This window comes from Ptychodera flava, chromosome 14 (assembly GCF_041260155.1).
Source record: "Ptychodera flava strain L36383 chromosome 14, AS_Pfla_20210202, whole genome shotgun sequence".
NCBI classification, from domain to species: domain Eukaryota; kingdom Metazoa; phylum Hemichordata; class Enteropneusta; family Ptychoderidae; genus Ptychodera; species Ptychodera flava.
The window spans coordinates 40,505,019-40,525,257 of NC_091941.1; the positions used below are offsets into that span (position 1 = coordinate 40,505,019).

Consider the following 20,239-nt stretch of genomic DNA (forward strand, 5'->3'; position numbering starts at 1 on the left):
CAGATATCTCAGACATTTTGACAAAATATCATGTGACCTTGGTGACCTTTGACCTCAAATATACATTATTGTCCGTAACTCAGTAACCACAAGTGCTAAACCTTTCATATTTGGTATGATGGGACACCTTATGACGCCACATATTGTACCTCATTAATTATGCGCATATCTAATTTTGAGCGAGCCAATAGAGCTAGAGGTCTGATTTTTGGTATATAGGGATAAGTTAACAATATAATTTGTTGACAAAACGTCACGTGACCTCAATGACCTTTGACCTCAAATATATATATTTGTCCACAACTCAGTAACCACAAGTGCTACACCCTTCATATTTGGTATGATAGGACACCTTATGACACCATATATTGTACCTCATTAATTATGCGCATACCTTATTTTGAGTGAGCCAATAGAGCTAGAGGTCTGATTTTTGGTATTTAGGAATAACTTAGAAATACAATTATTATGACAAAATGTGACGTGACCTCAATGACCTTTGACCTCAAATATATATATTTGTCCACAACTCAGTAACCACAAGTGCTACATCCTTCATATTAGGTATGATAAGACACCTAATGACACCACATATTGTACCTTATTAATTATGTGCATATCTAATTTTGAGCGAGCCAATAGAGCTAGAGGTCTGATTTTTGGTATATAGGAATAACTTAGCAATACAATTATTTTGACAAAATGTCATGTGACCTCAATGACCTTTGACCTCAAATATATATATTTGTCCACAACTCAGTAACCACAAGTGCTACACCCTTCATATTTGGTATGATGGGACACCTTATGACACCACATATTGTACCTCATTAATTATTCACATATCTAATTCTGAGCAAGCCAATAGAGCTAGATGTCCGATTTTTGGTATATAGGGATAACTATAGGGTAGAAATCTAAATATGCCCATCTAAATATTAGACATCTACCATCGAGAACAAAAGAAATTTGCTGTAATTGAATATTTAAGGAGTTTAAGCAATTTCACTATAAATAAAGAACCCCTGCCTCAAACTCCACAAAAGTTGCTAGACATATTTTGCCGTTGTCATGCGATTGCTTCGTTTAATAACCAGTTAATCAAATGCCTAATTGACAGGAGGAAATTCAAGACCATATTTGAATAGTAGTATATATTGTCCTCAAAATTACTCTATCTCTGCCCAAGTACTCATTGCCTTCAGCAATACTGCCTTGTTATTATTATTATTATTATTATTATTATTACACAGATAGACAGACATCTCTGCGACATATGCTCACATGTGTGAACACGTGAGCAAAAAAGGCACAATGCTATAATAAGCTCACTGAGCAGGAGCATTTTCATTTATTGCAGCCCTATAAAACTTTGATATGAATGAATAGATTTTAGTTCATGATTTGCCTACAATGCTGGAACACCCTTGCTATCAGTATTGCAATTCATATTATGATCTATTGTCCTAACTGTTGGCTGTGTTTAGCATGCTGAGCCAATAACCAAACATTTCAAACACACACATGGGGCTATGATCACAATGAACGGCTTGACATTTGACACTTGAATGGAGCTTTGTGATTGGTCAGTTGCTTAAATGATTGATTTTAACAGCAGTGTTTAACATAGAAAGCAAAAAGTGAAGGAAACCATTGTACTGGCTGAATGGTTCTCAAATGTGATTGATGACTTGGAGTCAGGTGATCAAACCATTAAAGTTATGATAGCATGACATGTATCACAAGATGTGGCATATCATATCACATTGATTAATTCATCATAAAATGTTAAAGGGACAAAGTCAGCCATTTTTCATGAATTTTGTTCGATACGAGATACTACTTATATTGTTTGACATGTTGAAAGATACTGAATGAATGGTTGACCATGCATTTATTCAACCCCGGTTTTAGACACAATAAATGAAACAATCGCAAAAATACCGCAATTATACAGTGTCGCTCAAATTTGATCAGAATTGGTATATACCAGTATGGGTTACCAATGATCAACAATAAATGTTGTTTCTATTTGTTCAGTGGAGGAAAATTCTACGTTGATGTTATGGCAATGATTTCTGCACAGTACAACCAGAAAAACAACAAGAAATATTTAAACCAGAAAAACAAGAATGACAAAAGTAATTAAGGTCTAACTTTAGGTACTGCGTGTCAACTTTAGCAACATGCATGGCAGAAACAAGCCCCTCTTAGTTTAGTATAAACGGTCTTCCCCCATCTACTGTCTATGGTTGCAGCTGGTCTGTTAATATGTAACAGTTCATAAACAATGACAGGAAATGAGTCAAGATCAGTGGAGTTTGCCTGTTTCTCACTGGCATGCACATTTGCAGGATTTCACTTTTTCTTACCTCATTTGCACATTTTTGACACTGATGTGTTCATTTGAACAAATTCACATCTCAACCCCTGCATCTACCTGTACACCAAATACTGAGATGGTAGCTTTGGCGGTATGGGAGCTGCCTTTGTGTGTGACGGACATACATCCGCACATACCCACAAATATACAGACATACAGACATGCAAACCAGATGCAAATGAACTGACTAAGCTTATACGATAACCTCACATTGATACACCAATTGTGAGCTAAAAATGAATTAATGGTCATGGTCATTTTCGCGATGGTTTCATTTAATTTGTCTGAAACCAGAGTCGAATGTATGCATGGTCGGTCACCCATTCATTCAGTATCTTTCAACACGTCAAACAATATAAGCAGTATCTTGTATCAAACAAAATTCATGAAAAATGGCCGACTTTGTCCCTTTAACCTTATGTTGTACTATTGCCAAATACTGATCATGGTATATGCCAGTTAATCTGAATGGAAAATAATCTCAACAACTTTCTAGGCTACTGTTGGTTTTTGCAATGTAAATTGACATGAAACAGTCACTATAGACAGTCCTATCAATTGTGCAAATAAGAGCACACAGTCCATGTAGCCGACAATGAGATGCAAATGATATGCGGTTAAGGTCTCCTCAACTAACTTTCAGCTGGTTTTTCACTTTCTACTATTTTTATAGTATTTTTTACAAAGGCACAGACTTATTCTACCTGCAACTTAAAACTGACGGTGATTTTGTAGCTCATTCTTTACTATTTCTAATGGTTTTTGGTAGCCGGTAACACACACTTCGTGTTCGTGTCGGCTACATGGACGATCTGTGCAAATAAGAGCATTCTATAAACTGCCAACAACACCAATACATTACAGCAAGAACACAGATATATGGTTGATTTTTCAAGCAATCAGAGTCTCCAAGTTCTCACAGCTACAGTCAAGTTTTATGTGTTTGGGTTTTTGACAAATCATCTAAGCTTTACATAGCAGCATTGCACAGTGATTATGGGGATAATAATACAACAACAATTAAGGTACATGTGATTACAATAATATCACATTTGGGAAAAGTCCATCACACTGTGCAGAGGAAGATTAGAAAATGTGGTTATTTCAGTTGAAAGTGGCAGCTCACTGTTTACAGTAGATGAGTTTTTGATGAATATATATATATATATATATATATATATATATATATATATATATATATATATATATATATATATATATATATATATATATATATATATATATATATATATATATTCCAATTAAGGTCCATTTACAAATGTTTGATGCCATGATAAAACCTATTCTGCTATACTGTACAGAAGTATGGACTGCGGACATATGCACAAATGCAAAAACCATACTCACAAACACAATTGAAAAGTTGCACATTAACGATGCGACTCAGGTTCAAAGGTCAATTTTAGCAATTTTTTTTTATTTCAAATTTCGAACCACTGACACGTGGTCTTTCTTTTGAGGAAAGGTGTTGGGTCACATCGTACCGGGAAATTCCTGAAATATTACTAAAATGACAAACTATCAGCTACACCGCGAGCCATTATTTCCCTTTTGTCTTAACGGTCGCGGATTACCGACCACGATATCTTTGATAAACACGCAGAGATTATGTATAGGCTTTGCGGTGTAGTGCGCATGCGCTAGCTTCAACGTTAGGCCCAGCGTATTGAACTCCGCATGTATCGGTACGGCAAACACGTCGAGCAGACCAAAGCCGGCGCTCGCGCTCCGTACCGTCGAAAAAGCAAGGGAGGTCCACAAAAGCGGACCTGAAAAAGACGGCAACGTGCGCAAAGGTCGATTTAAATGTAAAACAGTCCGACTTTGGCTCATACTCCCTGCAATAACGATCAAGAATGCAGTGAAGAGTCAGATTTGGCCGAGGACGCAGACGATAACGGAGACGTGCTCAGTTCAACAACTATGAAAGTATTTGACACACTGCTTTTCCAACATATTAGGCTATGCTGATTACATACCCGAGTCCAAAAATTAGCCTGAGCGAGATGAAACTTCTGTTAGTTGCGATAATTTTATCACTCTTGCTGTACATGCTTGGTGTTAGTATCGTGTTCTTTTATATTTTTAAACTCGAGTTTTCTATCGTGCAGTCTTTTCGTGTCTGCTGAGAAACCTTGAACAACACCGTACCCGACATCACGCGACATTTATGTCAAGGAGTTTCCCAAGCCAGTGCAGGAGTTCATACACACATAATGTAGATTCACAAGAGCAAGTTCACCGATCTGCTAATTTTTCGAAACGAAATGCAAATATTTGGGTGGCCCTAAAACGAAGGGGGAGGGGGAAAGGGGGAAGGGGGATACGAAGGGCTTATGACCCTAAAACGAAGGGGGAAGGGGGATACGAAGGGCTTATGACCCTAAAACGAAGGGGGAAGGGGGATTACGATGGGATTATGATATTCACATTCTAAGTAGATAAAACTTGGGTAAAACTATGCAAAAATAAAATATTGTCCTGACTATGATAAATATGAAAATATAGAAATATTATCCTCACACTTAAGGGACTTATGTTAGTGGACAAGGTGGGGGTGGCTTTATGTACAATGCAATATAAAAGAACCATATGCTTGATCAATAACCATCACTGATGCAGTGAAGTGGGATATGATATTCACAGAAATAGAAGAAAATACTTTGATAGCGATGTGCAAAAATGAAATATTGTCCTTACAATTAATGAGCTCATGTTATTTGGTGACCCCGGGGTTTATGTACAATACAATATATACAGGCACTCACGCCATGCTAAAGGCAGAACCAATAACTATCACTGGAGTCATGAAGAGGGACATGATATTCACAGTGTAAGCAGAAAAAAGTTTGATAAAAATTGAAAAATGAAATATGATTCTCACTCTTAAGAGACGTATCTTTTTGCCCTGGGGGTTAACATACAATGCAACCTGTAAAAATACTACCATCATACAGATCGGGGGCCTATAACTATCACTGATGCCACGAAGGGAGCATGATATTTTGAGATTTAATATTGAACACATTGACAACAAGATTCAAAAATGAAATATTGTCCTCAGGCATAGGGCACTTATGTTATATAAAAAGGGGTGGGAGGTCTTGTATATGATGTACAATGTACAGACACTAACCCCACACTGAAGACGGGACCAATAACTTTAAATAATGCCACGAAGGGGACATGATATTCTCAGTGTCAGTAGAGAACACATTGATTGGACATGATATTTTCAGCGTGATTAGCGAAAAGTTTGATAGAAACACGCAAAGTTAAATTATTGTCATTGGGAATAAGGAACTTATGCTATAGGACTGGGGAGGGGGCTTTGCGTATAATGTATAATACGTAGACACCAGAACCATACTATAAATAGGGCCTATAACTTGAAATCAAACCACGAAGGGGGACATGATATTCTCAGTAGAGAACATATTGATTGCAAGATGCAACAATGAAATATTGCCCTCAAGCTCAAGGGACTTATGGTATAGGACGAGGGGGAGGCTTTGTGTATAATGCATAATATACAGCCACCATCACCACATACTAAAGACGGGGCCTATAACTTTAACTAATGCCCGGAAGGGGATCATGATATTCTTAGTGTCAGTAGAGAACACTTTGGTAATAATATACAAAAAAGAAATCTTGTCCTTAGGCTTAAGGGACTGGTGTTATAAGATGAAGGGGGGACTCTGTGTACAATGTATAATATACAGTCACCTCCACCATACTGAAGACATGGCTTATAACTTAAATGATGCCACGAAGGGGAAATGATATTCTCAGTGTCAGTAGAGAACACTTTGATAAAAAGATGCAAAAAAGAAATATTGTAGTCAGCCTTAAGGGACTGATGTTATAGGGCGAAGGGGGAGGGCTTTGTGTATAATGTATAATATACAGGCACCACCACCATACTTAAAATTGGGCTTACAACTTTCACTGATGCCACAAAGGGGGACATGATATTCTCAGTGTCAGTAGAGAACACTTTGATAATAATATACAAAAAAGAAATATTGTCCTCAGGCTTAAGGGACTGGTGTTATAAGACGAAGGGGGGGGCTCTGCGTACAATGTATACAATATTTAATATACAGGCACCTCCACCATACTAAAGACAGGGCTTATAACTTTAACTGATGGCATGTATGGGACATGGTATGCTCACGGTAAATAGACAACACTTTGATAATTATATGCAAAAGGATTATTGTACTCAGGCATAAGGCACTGATGTAACAGGTAGTAGGGGGAGGGCTTTGTGTATAATGCATAATATACAGACAAGGACACAATACTGAAATGGGGCCTATAACTTTCACTGATGCCCCAAAAGGGGACATTATATTCTCAGCGTCAGTAGGAAACACTTTGATAATAATATACAAAAAAAATATTGTCCTCAGGCTTAAGGGACTGGTGTTATAAGACGAGGGGGGCTCTGTGTACAATATATAATATACAGGCACCTCCACCATACTGAAGACATGGCTTATAACTTTAACTGATGCCACGAAGGGGAAATGATATTCTCAGTGTCAGTAGAGAACACTTTGATAAAAAGATGCAAAAAAGAAATATTGTAGTCAGCCATAAGGGACTGATGTCATAGGGCGAAGGGGGAGGGCTTTGTGTATAATGTATAATATACAGGCACCACCACCATACTTAAAATTGGGCTTACAACTTTCACTGATGCCACAAAGGGGAACATGATATTATCGGTGTAAGTAGAGAACACTTTGATAATAATATACAAAAAAGAAATTTTGTCCTCGGGCTTAAGGGACTGGTGTTATAAGACGAAAGGGGGGCTCTGTGTACAATAATCACAATCATACCAATCCATAATCCAATGACTAGGTCAGAATCGTAAGACAGTAGTTGTAAACGTGGTATAAATGAAAGTTATTTGTCCCATCCTTAGCATTGTGGTGGTGCCTGTATGTTATACATTATGCACTAAGCCCTCCCCCTTCGTCTGACAACATAAGTGCATTAAGCCTGAGGACAGAAAATATCATAACTTTGCATATTTCTATTAAACAGTTCCCTACTGACACTGAGAATTCATGTCTCCCTTCGTGGTATAGTGAAAGTTATAGGCGCTGTCTTGAGCATTCTGGTGGTGCCTGTATATTGCACATTATACACTAAGCCCTCCCCCTTCGCCCTATAACATCAGTCCCTTAAGGCTGAGTACAATATTTCTTTTTTGCATCCTTTTATCAAAGTGTTCTCTACTGACACTGAGAATATCATGTCCCCCTTCGTGGCATAACTGAAAGTTATAGGTCCTGCCTTCAGTCAGTTCAGTACGGATGTGCTGCCTCTATAGTATACATTATAACTCAGAGCCCTCCCCTTCGTCCTATAAGATAAGTCCCTTAAGCGTGAGCACAATATTTCATTTTTGAATCTTGTTATCAATATGTTTTCTTCTGACACTGAGGATATCATGTCCCCTTCATCGCATCGGTGAAACTTATAGGCCCTGTCTTCAGCATTGTGGTGGTGCCTCCATATTATACATTATACACTAGGCCCTCCCCTTCGTCCTATAACATAAATCCCTTAAGCGTGAGGGCAATAATTTAACTTTGCATGTTTGTATCAAACTGGTCTGTACTGACGCTGTGCATATCATGTCCCTCTTTTTTGCATCAGGGACTGTAATGGGCATGATCTGTATGATGCTAGTGCTTGTGTATAGTGCACTATGCACAAAGCCCTCCGCTTTCGTCCAATAAGATAAGTACCTTAAACGTAAGGACAATTTTTCATTTTTGCATATATTTATATGTGTTCTCTACTAACACAGTGCATATCATATCATAGCCCATAAATGGTATCAGTGACAGTTATAGGTCCCCATCAGGTTGGTGCTAGTGCTGGTATATAATATTGCATTGTGCATAAAGCCCCAGCCCCCGTCCTTCTTCTACTGACATAAGTCCCTTTAGCGTGAGGATAATATTTCATTTTTGCGTATTTTTATCAAAGTCAGGACAATATTTCATTTTTGCATAGTGTTATCAAAATTTTATCTACTTACAGAGAGAATATCGTAACCCTTCGTATTCACCCTTCCCCTTCCCCCTTCCCCCTTCGTTTTAGTTTTCCCCTAATCTTTTTTTATTTCATGCCTTTTCTTTCTTTAAATATAACCCAAAATTTAAATTACGTCAAACGTGAATTGCGAGGGTTCACAAATGATTCTTGCGTGCGTGTTGTCTAAACTTATCAACTACCCGCAGACTCCACAGCTGCTAGCTGGACCTCAACACTGAACGTAAAACAAACCCGGCTCAACTTCTAGAAGTGCTGAAACTAGCAATTTTTGATATATGAGGGCAGTCATCGAAAGTTTGACTAAAAGTAAAAATCTCCGAAATAATTATGTGTGCGCTGGTATTGCGCAAGTCGAGTGACTCCACTGTAGACTAGTCGATACTCTGTCTCTCGGAACACGCTGTCGATGACAGCCTGCACTGTTCTACGCTACGGCGTGATTATTATTAGTTTGATAAAATCGGTACAAGAACACATATAAATAAAGTTTAAAAATAACACGAGTCAATCTCTCCCGTCGTAACGAAGGGCGACAAGTTTGCAGTGCGGTGCAAAAGCTAAGAAAATACGACAGATATTTTATGTTGTCAAGAGTTACGTGTGTTCGTCTCATCTTGAGGTAGGAAAACTAGCAAGTGACGTCCCGTTCGCACAGTGTCGGCGCTAACATGAACTTGACAATCACTTTTCACAAAGAACTCAAACCTGCATAAATTGCCGATCGCGAGACAGGAAGTAGACAACTTGAGTCAAGAACAAGTGAATGCCCGACGCGATCGCGCGACGACAGCACATAAGTCTCGATCGGATAGACTTTTTTACGCAAGTTTCGACGTCTTCGTCTTGACTGTGAACTCTGGTAACCAGATTGTAACCGTTGAGACAACAGTATACAGTTAATATGCTAGTTAAACGTTCCGAAAATGGATTAAATCGCTAAGTACCCCTTTGTGTTTGTTGTGTAAATACCACCCACTGCTGGCACTAAGCATTTGCCAGTTCAGTGTATAATTTCTTTCTATTTTCACACGATCTGCAATCCTAAACATATTCAAAATTCCCAAAACTGACTCTAAATATTTCAACTTAGTCCTGGTGTAAGAAAATTCGCAGAAAATGGTGCGCGAGTCGGACTTCTTGGTCACAATGTGTGACGCATAGGTCGTTTACACAAATCGTCGATTTTCTCAGTTCCGTTTTTGGCAGTGCGTACATTATTCAAATAAGTATAAGTCGGCGGCGCCTGGACAGATTAGCCTGATTTTTCACCTGTGGACAGTGAATGAATATATCTGAAAGACCGTGTCTCAGATTTCCGATAAAGGGCCTGGAAGTGAAGATATCCTGACAAACGTGAACAAAGGCCGATAATTTATGCAAAAAACGTCAAGTTGACACTTTGAAGGTGCATTGTGCGAAAACAAAAGCGAATTTCAAAAATCCGGGACACCGTTTTTTGGCCAGTATACCCAGCCGTCGATTGCCGTAAACAGATCACCAAGGCCGATTGGAGATTTGTACTTACACTTTTTTGAGTAAAAAAACTAAAAAACACGTGTTTTTGAGTAAAACAGCCGTATGCGCACTGTTTTTAAAAAACTAACAAATTTTCTGAACTCTTCGGTGACCGAGCAGATAAAAAAAGTACCACATGTCGGGTGTGTGACCACGTCTTCTTTGTGAAAATGAGGATTGAAAATAAGTGACAATGAACCCGAGTCGCTACCTTAAATTTTGCAAGCACATACTTAAAGTGAATAATATAAAGCATCCAACATAGCATGTTTAATGGAACTGGGTAGATATCCTCTAATTGTTTCAAGCATAACACAAATGGTCAAATATTGGTTAAAAATAAGTAAGAAAGCAGATACAACACTGACTCGTGAGGCTTATGATCCAGGTTATCAACTGGACAATGCACATACAGATAATTGGGTGTCAGGAATTAAACAATCGTTGCTGCTCGTAAATATTGGAGATGCCATGAATGTAAAGATAGAAAATGACAAACAGTTTAAAACTAATTTCCATGTAAAAGTTAAACAGCTATTTAAAAATGTGCATTTGAATTGATTCATGATGATACCAGACAAGGGCACCATAAAAATAAACTTCGCACATACAGAGAGTTGAAAAAAGATTTCTCTCTCGAAAGCTACCTTCATGTTGTAAAAAACCCAGATCACAGATCAGCCCTGTGCAAGTTACGCATTAGTGCACACATACTACACATAGAAACAGGTAGATACAGAAACCTTGATGTCATTTAGTACGTTCAGATTGACGACTTTGCGTCGGCCCAGGTCCGGACCTGGGCCGGGGCCGACGTAAAAAACCAATGTGGACACGCTGAGTCGGCCCTGGGCCGACTCAGTTTGGTCCCGGTTAGAAGGGGGGGTTCAGGGCCGACTCAGGGCAGACGCAAAATTTGGTCCGACGCAAATCGCCAGTGTGGACACGTTACGTCGGCCCTGGTCCCAGTTGACCATGCCTCCGCCATGGATCGAAGTTAAACTAGTCACCCTATTCGCACAAAACAAACGACGTTTGAAACTAAAGTTTACACCTATCGAAAGTTTTCAATCCAGTCTTTACATTTTAATATCATCCCATGTACGCAGAACTTCCCACCAACCTTTGTTCCACAAACGAGACCATGTCATTCGATTCCACAGTGCACGTAATAGACTAGAGAGGCATGTCAAAAATGCCGCGCACTGGTTATTTCTCCACCGCGGTCTTATATATACCATATGCTCATCCAATAAATAGTGAAGATCTCTCCGATGATTAAAAGGGTGAGTGGTAGTCATATTTGCCCTTCTTGTGCGTAAAAACACAGGAAAATCATGAACAGTAGAAACAGCGTGCCATATTCATATGCGCCATTTTGAACTTTGACAGGTCAGAGGTCACAAAGGAAGGTAAAGTTACGTCGGCCCTAATTCTGGTACCGGTAGGTGTGGACACGGACCAAATTTAATCCCAAAAGGACAATTATTTTGCGTCGGCCCAAATTTCAGTTGGGTTGCCAATGTGAACAAGATAATAGACAGAGCATGCCCAATTTGCCAAAACAAACAAGTAGAAGATGAGATACATTTTCCTTTTCATTGCAAAGGATACACAGACATTAGACATGATTTTTTCAGTAAACTATAAACATTTGTAAAAACGCATTCAGAGGCACACAAGACCTTGTAAGCATCTTTTCAAGGACAGATAAAGCATCACTATGTGAATTGGGAAAATACATACATACATGTTTTAAACTCAGACAAGACAAAATGAAAAAGACAAAGTAAACTATTTATGAACCTTTAATATGTTGACCTCATGTATAGATATTTATATTTATATATATATTATACATACTCTTTCATTGTTGTTTTTGCAAAACCTTTATTGTACTTTATGATCAAGATCCCAACTTGGATACGATTTCAATAAAGGCTTACTTTACTATAATTTTGGAACCTCAATCTTCTTCCTCACAGATGTTGATGGCCTTGTCTGCTATGTGTACGGCAGCTGTCTGAGACAGATTTGCACCATGACAATGACCCTTGACACAAGTAATAACAACTGCTCTCGAATGATCTTATACATTTCATCCAACACAACAATACTGGTTCCTTTTTATTTTAAATTTTGATCTCGATCTTGATCTGTTGCCCTTCGCATAATTTTCTATAGTGTAAGTACAGTCCTTTCCCCTAGCTAATTCTGATAGTACATCATATCCTGCACTGAAAATGTTGCCCTTTGGATCCTTACTTACAAAGTATACTGTTTTGCTACTTATTTAGGTTTTCTTTTTACCCTTTACTGTTGTTTACTTTCTTTCTCTGTCCTTCCTTTTATAACTTTTGCTACCAACTTTCCGTGCAAAGATGTAACTGCTGCCATGGTTACTAAGTAACTGCTTCTAGTTGTGACTTGCATCTGCATTCAGCTTGGTTCAATGTGTAATGATATAAAGTTCATGTTGACAAATTGATTACAGGAAGATTGTGGTAGATAGATTTGAAAGGAACAAAGGAATGATTTGAAGGCTTTTTATTGGTAATAAATCACAGTTTCATTTCTCAGTGTCAGATGGTGATTTATTGCCATGATAGAACCTCATTCAATCATCAACTTTTATCAAGTCTTGAAATTCACAAACTAAAACCACCATGGATGCAGTGTACTGTGGGATGGCAAACATAAGACAATGTTATCAAAATGACCTATGACATAGAAATAGAGCTAAAAGTTTACAGAAGTAGCTTTAACAGATATAAAAGATATAGTGGGCTAAGAATGATTCTAATAGCTTCCCAATGTCCTCTTATGCTAAATGGAGCTAAAAATTGATAGAGTAAGATAATGACTGACTACTTTACTTAATTACAGTTTCCATTCTTGTAGTTATTATTTACAATGATGAAGGAAATCAGTTTTCATCTATCTCAAAACACAAGCTGTTGTAGATTGTGTTTTGGGAGAGGGTATCTCTTCAGAGAGTGTATCTTTGTAAGCATGATCATCTTCTTACCTTCAAGTTGATCTTTTGATGTTACATCACATTTGCAAAAGCAAACTTTATCAGATCCGTGTTGTTCTTTCAGATTTTCAAGAGCTTTGTGCCCAGCGTTTTCATTGATGTCGGCCATACAAACCTATAGAGAAGTGAATTTCCATTAAATTCTTGGAATAATTTAAGGCCAAGCATTTCATAATCGATCCACAGTGTAGGGTATGGAACTACATATCTAAATGTAGTTGTATTACACTGTCATTGACAGGTTTTGTCCAAATACAAGCACATTGTGTACATTGCTGTTCAAAAGTTATCTTCTACCGGTATATCCCTTCACTACATTTGACAAATGTAAAGCAGTGCAATTTCATAGACATTTTGGGGCACACAGTCCATGTAGCTACAAAGGCACAGACTTATTCAACCTGCAACTTAAAATTGATAGTGATTTTGTAGCTCATTCTTTACTATTTTTCCGATAGTTTTCGGTAGTCGGTATCAGACACTTCGTGTTCGTGTCGGCTACATGGACGATCTGCCCATTTTGGGGTACCAATTATGATATCAACATCGATATGACCGTAGCCTACAGTACAACCTTCCCTGCAAAGTTGCAGCAATACGGTGGCACTACCAGAGAGATCGAACGTACGACCTTCAACTATCTGTGATATCGCAGCGATACTTGTGGCGTGTATCGAACGCGCTCAGTCGCTCGCCACAGTCCCGCTGCGAGCCAAACTATGGGCTTCGTTGGCAGTTAATTACTACGAAACCGACCGGTTTCGTAGATTTAGCTTATGATTTAGCTTTAGATTATGCATGTACACCGGCGACCCAGGCACCTGTGTCAGTGTCACAGCTAACCTTCAACATGATCGAGTCATGGGGATGCAGCCAAACCATTACACCACACAGAGATATAAAAGACGCTTCCATTACCTTTGCACCGTTTGCAAGGAAGTCTTGTACAAGAGCTAGTCCAATACCATCGGCAGCTCCAGTTATCAACGCCACTTTACCGGGAAGAGCCATTTCATTCGCACCTATGATACGTTAAATGAGTAAGAAGTCAGGCGAGTCTCTCGCTGAGAACCCTTCGGATGTTGGCGTGCGTACTGAGTAAACAAGGTAATGTATGGGAATGTCTACCGACTTACAGCAGGTCTGATGACGCAGAAACTTAGGGGCATGAACCAGACACGCCCACTTTGTTAGTATTAGGGACCGTTCAGATTTTACGGCCGGGGAGCCGGCAAAATCCGGGCGGGTCATCGTAATTTTGGAATCCGTGAAGGGGGGTCATCGCTTTTTCACTGGTAGGAAAGGAGGATCACCACATTTTCAAAAACATAATACCTACACTAAAGTTCACTGTATGCCATGGCCATGATCGACCCTCTTTACCGGCGGGCTTTGGCGGCCCACTACAATTATTATATGTATTCCCCATGACCCTTGACCTTTGGCGGCCCACTCCATTAGGTTTACTTCATGCAATGGCCATGATCGATCCTCTTTACCGGCGGGCCGCTGGCCTGCGGCGGCCCACTACAATAATAATTATTGTAATAGCCCTCAGTGGCCCTGTCCAGTAAAGTTTACTTTATGCAGTGGCCATGATCGACCCTCTTTACCAGCGGGCATGGCAGGAATGAAAGGTTACAAAAAAGTACAAAAAGCACGCACAAGAAGCATGAGGAAGCATAAGTGTGCGCATGCGTGTAAAGGCATCCTCATACGCGGATGTCATTCCAAAGGTGAACGTGCTTCTTGAGATACTTGTTTTGTACCTTTAGAAGCACAATCAGTAAATATCAGTAAATATAGGAAAATTGCATGTTAAACTCATTTTTAAATGCTGTGAATATCTATTAACGTAAACGTAGAATGCCTACATTTTCTCTCGCGGGCCACCTTTGGTGGCCCACTAGAATAGGCCTAGGCCTAAAGTTGACTTTACGTAATGGCCCATGACCCTGGCGAACCACTCCAATAAAGTTTACTTTATACAATGTCCATGGACATAAGTTGTCTGTGGAAATGAAGTTAAAAATTGCCTTACAGTCGTCCTAATTTTAATAATAACAGACGTTTGCATGGATATGGCTGAGAAGTTTGTGCACTGGCATCTCTGCTACACGAATAAAGTGAGCCGCGTACTGGAGTTCAAATCCAAACCGTAGACTTATCAAGGTTTGGTCAACATTGGAAAGATAGAGATGTAAATGAAAAAGGAGTTTCAGGGGGATCACCACATTTTCAAAAACATAATACCTACAATAAAGTTCACTATATGCCATGGCCATGATCGACCCTCTTTACCAAGTAACCTTTCCTATCCTTCGCGATGTTGACCAACCCATAAAATCCCTGATAAGTCCACGGATTAGCATAATTAGTTGTGTTGACTAATTAATTACAAGATGTGTAGGCCTATATGAGAGATAAACGTCCTTGTAATGGGATGTAAAATAAATAAAGAGTCAAGAGGCTAGGTTAGGCTATCAGTACAATCAGTCAGAGCATGAAGAAAAGGAGAGGAACTGATAGAGAAAAACTGAGAAAAACTCAATAATAACCTTATTAATAGTGTCTGGGCGCGAGGCATGCTGCAAGACCCTTCTCGGGTAGTCTGCTACGTAGATCAATTTTCGGCTTTATTTATTGATCCCGTAGTCGATATGCCCGCCACTGCAACCTACGTTGTGCGAATCCAAAATGGGGAGTACGAATCCAAAATGTTGAATTCGAAAGTTGAAAATTGCGTTTACGAATCCAAAATGGACAGTACGAATCCAAAATGGAGAGTTCAAATATTGGCCTTGATTACACGCCATATTTACATGATGATGTGGTGTTTTTATAAAACCCTTCCTTTTCTTTTTAGTTAAGTAACTGATTTTTTTCAGACAAGTTGCGTTGTAATTTTGTTCAATCACTTGACCCATTCACAGTTATGTAGATAAAAGAAAAACTCTCTCAACGTGACACTTTCTAGGTAGAGAGTACGTAATTGGGAGTTGCATTGAGTCACATAATGATGGTATCCTTGTAGTGTTTCTTATGACATTTACATTACGTTTGCAACACAGGCACTCGTTACCTGAGAAGTCTGCTAAATAGATCGATTTTCGATCCCGTAGTTTTGATCCCGTAGTCGATATGCCCGCCTGAATACTCACGGTGGCAGGCATATCGACCAGGGGATCGATAGATCGAGCTGAAAGTCGATAAATTAGCAGACTACCCAGCTAACGAGCGCCTGTGGTTTGAAACAACAATAACAACCACAACACAACAGTTATGTTCGTTGAATTTTATTGGTACAATCCAACACGGCTAATATAAACATAAACAACAATACAAACAACAACAACCAGATTTCTGAGTTCCCTGTGCACAGACGACCGTGACCGGACGACTATTGTTGTTAGACTGCCCTTGTTATAGAAGTTATACAGTGTAACGTGTGTGTTACTCAGTAAAGTACGACAACATAGAGTACAAAAATTACAATGGGGAGATGTTGAATAACTGGAAATATCTAAGAGTTACAGTAATTAATTTATCTGCGTTCACAAACAACGGAGAGAGGGGTGCTGGAGGAATCGTGCTTGAAATCTTATTTTTTTTCCAGATCCTCTTCAATACCCTAAAAAAATATTGAAGTGCCCCCATCTATAAGATCAAAATTTTTCAAGTCCCCCCCCCCCAATTATCATATAGCCACACGTTAGGGATGCACGCAAAGAAAACACTGTATAAAACATGTATTCATGCAGCAGTTCTGCTCGCAAATATTCGACACTGCTTATTGTTATTAGCAGTTTGTAGAGCCATATTACTAAGGCAAATTCTTAAATTGATTCATTTTTAAATGCATCGGTGGACCTTTTGAATTTATGAGTCAAAGTCGACTTGAGCTTATCCAACTCTGGCCAGGTCAATAGCACGTGCTGAAGAGCACACGAAATGTCAATTATGAAATTATGAAGTCCTGGCTACAGTTTACAAAATTGTGAAAAACTGAGCACGCACAGTGACCTATCAAAAAGTATAAGACATATGACTTAGATTCTACTTATAAATGTTTTACAAAATTGACAATACTAAAAGGTGAAACTATTCAGTCAAACGTTACAATCTCTTAAATTTTGAGTGTAATTATGGTAAATTTAGTAAATAATGCCATTTAGTAACACAATTTTCATTTAAATTAGAGTCTTTACTGTTCAAAGTTTTGTTTTTGTGCTATTGTACGATGACAATGTAAACATTTAGAAAATCCAGCAAAACTGTCAAGTCACCCCTCTACTTCCCCCAATTTTTTTTCGAATTCCCCTGAATTCCTCCAGCTAGCCCCCTCACCGTTTTTTTGTTAACGCAGTCTTACCAAAATCAAAACACTATCTTCTTAGTGAAGGTCTTTGGTACAACGAAAACATAAAGAAAGAAGTGTCCTTTTCTATGAAAATGGTCAAAGAATTGAATATTAATGCTTAAAAATATTTGGGATGATAACAGAAACGACTGGGTTGAACAAAGGGAAATAATTATTTTAAATCAGAAGAGGTATAAATAGACGAGAAAATTAAGACAGAGTATGAAACATTCCTCAATTCCATATTACCTGGAAACAAATAATCAGTTCAAACATCCAAAATGAAGAAAGGTATGATATTCTAGAGCTAGAGAACTAAGGTCTGACATAGAGTGATGTCAAAACCAAGTCACTTTATCGGAAATTAGTTGATAAGAAATGGCATGACGTCAAAAGTCAAATTGGGCAAAAGTGGGCTGAGAATCTTACTCTCACCAACAATCACAAAGCTTCCTTTATTCAGTCGTCTCAATTCGACAGGAATTGATGGCAATTCTGTAAATGATCTAAATTGGAAGATATTTCACAGAGGCCTTATCACAGGAAGCATGTCCAAAACATTTAATTTAAGCGATGGAAAATGTCATATTTGTGGCCAAAAGGAAACACTGGTACACGTCTTTTTTGAATGTAAATATGTAAAAGAAATCTGGCACAAATGTATTTCTTTCTTCGTCAAAAACACAAGTTTGAAAACACTACCAATGTCAAAAGATTAGCATTGCAGGAATTGATGGTGATTATAATGCAACATCAGACATTATATACTGTACCACTTCCTTTGTAAAAATACAGTTTGGAATATTCGAAATTCAGCTACTATTGATGGGATTAAAGTTTCCCTCTAATCCAATGTTATGCAATTGAAATATTATCTTTCTTAATGGATAAATATATTGTTTTTCACTCATAATACGATGGACAAAGCTGAGGATTTCATCACAAAGTTTTCAAGCCTAGTAAGACTGGATGGAGACGAATGCGTCCTGAGTGCATTTATATGATGATATGTTTTTTCATTTTGATAATTCTCTTTCTCTTCTTTTTAGTAAAATGAATAATTATTTTCAGACTGGCAATTTGCTTTGTAATTTTATTCATTCGCTCCACACACATTCACAGCTATGTAGATTTGTTGTTTTTTTTTTGCCACTTTGTTGGAATAAATTTATCATTTTGAGAAAAAAAACATGCCTTGAGTGTATAATCATGATAAAATCACTGCAATTTTTTCATCTTTCACACTCTATGGTTATTTTTTTCGAATGATTATTTGTACTAGTGATAAAAACATTGCAGACTGTTTCATGATTTGGAATGTGTCCTTTTAAGGTAGTGACTCAGTTTCGTTGACACATATTTTCAATCAAAAGTTTCACATAGAAAACAGGGTCTCACACCCAACATGTGGTACATTTTCTAATAGGTCTATATTTGAAGAAGGTAAAAATTTTGTTTAGTTGTCAAAACATGCATTGGTATGTTTGTTTAAGTCAAAAACATGTGATTTTGAATTTTTTCACTTAAAAGAGTATAAGTAAGAATTGGCAGCACCCCTAATTGATCTGTTAACGGCACTAGACAGCTGGATATACAGGGGGAAAAACCGTGTTTTGGATTTTTTGAAATTCGCTTTTGTTTCTGCACAGTGAGCCTTCGAAGTGTGAACTGTCGGATTTTCGCATAAATTATCGGCTTTTGTTCACGTTTGTCAAGTTATCGTCACTTCAGGGGGGTTTATCAAAAATCTAAGACACGGTTTTTCAGGTCTATTCATGAAGTGTTAGCATGCGAAGAATCGGGGAAATCCGCCCACGCGTCGCCGACTTACACTCATTTGAAGGTGCGCATACATAGCAAAAATCGGAACTGAGAAAATCGACGATTTGTGTAAACGTCCCATTTTTCACACAAAATCGCCGAAAAAAGTCGGATTTTTGTGCGTTTCAAAAAAAATTATTCGATCTGGGGAAGTAATGCTTAAATATGCTAGCTGCTCCAAACTTATGTTAGGTAGCGTCATTTGATCATGTATACGATGGTTATCAAAGCAAAACAGAAAATTATAGAATTTATTTGGAGGAGAAAACATGAAGTGATAAGATGGAGTACTTTCATTCAGTGGTAAAAAAGTCATGTATACTGAATAAAAATTACTTCTCTTCAATTAAAGTGGCTGACCAAATTACTTGAACACGATTGGAACTAATTTGGGATAATTGGATCTGCATATTTTTCAGATTTTTCAAAAGTGTTAGGTGCCATATAGCGGAATGTTGCAATTTTGCAAATTGCTCATAAAAGCAAGTGTATGACTTAAAAAGAAAAGCAGATGAGCTTACATTTGCAGATTAACCAGACATTACTTCCCCGTCCAATTATCCCGAAGTAGTTCCAATCGTGTTATTGAGAAATGTCAAGAAAAGTGAACCCACTCTGAGCTTACCTTATCAAACTATTAAATCGGAAAATTTGACAATATGATCTGGTCTTCTGCATGTCCTACAATTTTGACTTTGCTATTTCCGTCCCATTTCTTTATTTCCACATTCTGGTCGTTTTCTCAGTCCCGTTCACAAGTTGTAACGAAAAGTTTGATCTTACCTCTACATGATCAGCAAACAAATGGATTTTGGCAATGTCTCGAAGTGGCCTTTCTGTAGGCAGTTGGAGCAGAGCGGATAATTATTTTCTGTGCATTTATTCTCCTGCCATTCCTATATACTACAACATTGTTAAAATAGAATTTCCCATTCTTACTTGCCAGTCTGGTGATAATGAGGTTCAGCTTTTCAACAAGTGCGAAACCATCACCATTATACTTTTGTTAGTTTTTCCA

General features: G+C 38.2%; 1 protein-coding gene across 1 annotated transcript in view; it reads right to left on the reverse strand.

The window, feature by feature from the left end:
* The window catches only part of LOC139150503 (15-hydroxyprostaglandin dehydrogenase [NAD(+)]-like), a 32,863-nt gene extending 18,639 nt beyond the window's left edge, over window positions 1–14,224 (reverse strand). The window contains exons 1-2 of the mRNA XM_070722923.1: window positions 13,959–14,224; window positions 13,032–13,155 (exon numbers count right to left, since the gene is read on the reverse strand). Coding sequence (XP_070579024.1) covers window positions 13,032–13,155; window positions 13,959–14,051 — 217 coding nt within the window. The 5' untranslated portion in view covers window positions 14,052–14,224. The remainder of the gene's footprint in view (window positions 1–13,031; window positions 13,156–13,958) is intronic.
* Between the last annotated feature and the right edge of the window lie 6,015 nt (window positions 14,225–20,239).